Here is a 2,216-nt window from a genome sequence, read left to right on the forward strand (position 1 = left end):
AATGTTATTTATAATTATGTTGTTTTGTTATAATATAATGTTGTTCTTGTTGTCATTAAATAAGAGTCATTATGAATCATACTAATTCGCAGTATCAATGAATTCAATAATACCTAAGCCTATCAATGTAATGAATCATCTCAGAGAATAAAAAAATTATGTTTTAGCTGTTTGAACTTTAAAGTATTTATAAAATTAACTGTGAAAAATTAAATGCTTTTGTTTTGTTTGTATATTGGAGGGATACAAGATAATGACATATTACCTAAAAGACAGCACAAACAAGTACCAATTTTGAGACAACCCAATGTTGGCTACCCCAGAAACATGTGTATGCATATTTGTATTTATTTACAGACAAAATTAATACTATTTATGAAGCCTCGTTTGTTTTCACTTATTACATCACTTCCTCTGTATTATTATTTATTATGTTCTCATCCATCTTATCTTAATCCATATATATATATAACAAAGAGGTGGCAAATAGTTGAAGGCCTTGTTTGTTTAATCTGATTTATAATCCAAAAGTGATGGGTGATGATAATTGATAGATACAGACTGAGAATTAAAACCAAACAAGGTCTAAGATTGTGAATGGGACATCCAACCCAGCAACCTAGACACCGGTCCAACCGGAGTTGGAGATAAAACCTCACATGTATTATTATTAATATTATTATTATGATTATTTATTATGTCTCTGCTAATCCCTGTTATTTCCGACACACTTCTTCCCTTAATTACATTTCTGCCATCCTCTTCAATTCCAATCTCCCGCCTGCCCTTTCTGTTCCACTTCCAGTTCTGCACCACCGACGACCTAGATCCCGAGGAAGAAGACCATCGACGGTTCTCGTTCATTATCATCTCTGTTCTCAACAACACCAGATCCGACCCCTGCACTTCACTCCATCTCTGAGGTAAACAACCCAAACCCAAACCCACATCCGATTCCTTCTTAATACCGCCGCCGCCGCCGCCGCCGATTATAATCCGGTGCTCTAACCGTCTCCGATCATACTCCGATTCAACACTCCGTCCTGCCGTCAGAAGAAGCCCGTCTTTCCTTTGCTGTCGCTCGAAGCACCCCACGGTCACGGTCTCGGTGGTCTCCGGTAATTTCTTGCTCTTCTTTCTCCAACTGTCCAGCGATCTCCGTTGACGCTCGCCGCCGCGATTTAAGGACGATGAATCCTGACTGGGTCGTCTGGGCAGGAATATCTTCAACAGTCCGGTGACTCTCTCTCCCGCCGACGAGTGTCTTCCAGATATCCGCCGCGAACTCTCCACCCTTTGTTGTTGGATCGAGTCGACGGACGCCGGCGGCGGTGGAGTTGGAAGTGGAGGTTCGCGTCTGCCTAAAACTCCGGCTATGGCGTCGCCGACGAGTAGAATATCCTCGGGATCGACGCGATAACGGCAAAGAGGGCAAGTAGAGTGGGCGTCGAGCCAGGTGTCGACGCACTCGACGTGAAATGCGTGTTTGCATTTGGGTAAAAGTCGGAGGACTTCTTGAGGTTCGAAGCGATTCAAACAGACGGCACATTCAAGGCCGTCTTTCTGACCTTGGAGAGCACCGAAGCGGAAAACTGGAAGTAAATCGATAACGGTCCGGTCGACGCCGGAGTTTCTCCTATTGGTTAATGGGGGAAACCTACTAGAAGAAGAAGAATAAGAAGCGGCGGGGCGGTGGTTACGGGAATAGGTGTTTCCGTTTTGTCTCTTGCAGTGTTTGGCGTAGAGGAGGAGGAGAAATGTGAGGGAGAACATTGTGGTGAGAGCTGCGACGATGACGGCGACGGATGGTTTGAAGGAGGCGATGTGCGGCGGCGGAGATGGCGGCGGATAGATTGGGGTGGGGAGAGGCGGATTTATGGAAGGAGTGGATGTGGATGGTAATTGCGTAAAAAGAAGAGGTATGTGGTTTCTGGTAGGTGTAGACATTAGGAATCTAGCTAGCTAGGGTAGAAGAAGATGAGAGAAAGCAAATGAATAATTTGATAGATAGATAGAAGAGAGAGTAGAATGTAGAATGAAGAATGAAGGGATGATTGAAGGGGGTGCGGTGGGGAATGTAATTGGTCTCGGAGATTCTTGAAGGAGGGCCAAGAAGAAGAAAGAAACAAGGTGGTAAAGGACAAATGGTTTCTAACGAACTTGAGACTTGAGAGTTCTGAGTTATTTCATCTCTCTTTCTGCCTCTGTTCAAAACC

The 2,216-nt window shown here is 44.0% G+C and overlaps 1 protein-coding gene across 1 annotated transcript; it reads right to left on the bottom strand.

Annotated features, from left to right (window-relative positions):
• Positions 1 to 568: 568 nt before the first annotated feature.
• On the bottom strand, positions 569 to 2,022 carry LOC124918261 (RING-H2 finger protein ATL43-like). Its single transcript, XM_047458462.1, has one exon. The coding sequence runs from the start codon at positions 1,945 to 1,947 to the stop codon at positions 586 to 588; it is 1,362 nt and encodes a 453-aa protein (XP_047314418.1). The 5' UTR covers positions 1,948 to 2,022; the 3' UTR covers positions 569 to 585.
• Positions 2,023 to 2,216: the final 194 nt, after the last annotated feature.

This window comes from Impatiens glandulifera, unplaced genomic scaffold (assembly GCF_907164915.1).
Source record: "Impatiens glandulifera unplaced genomic scaffold, dImpGla2.1, whole genome shotgun sequence".
NCBI lineage: Eukaryota > Viridiplantae > Streptophyta > Magnoliopsida > Ericales > Balsaminaceae > Impatiens > Impatiens glandulifera.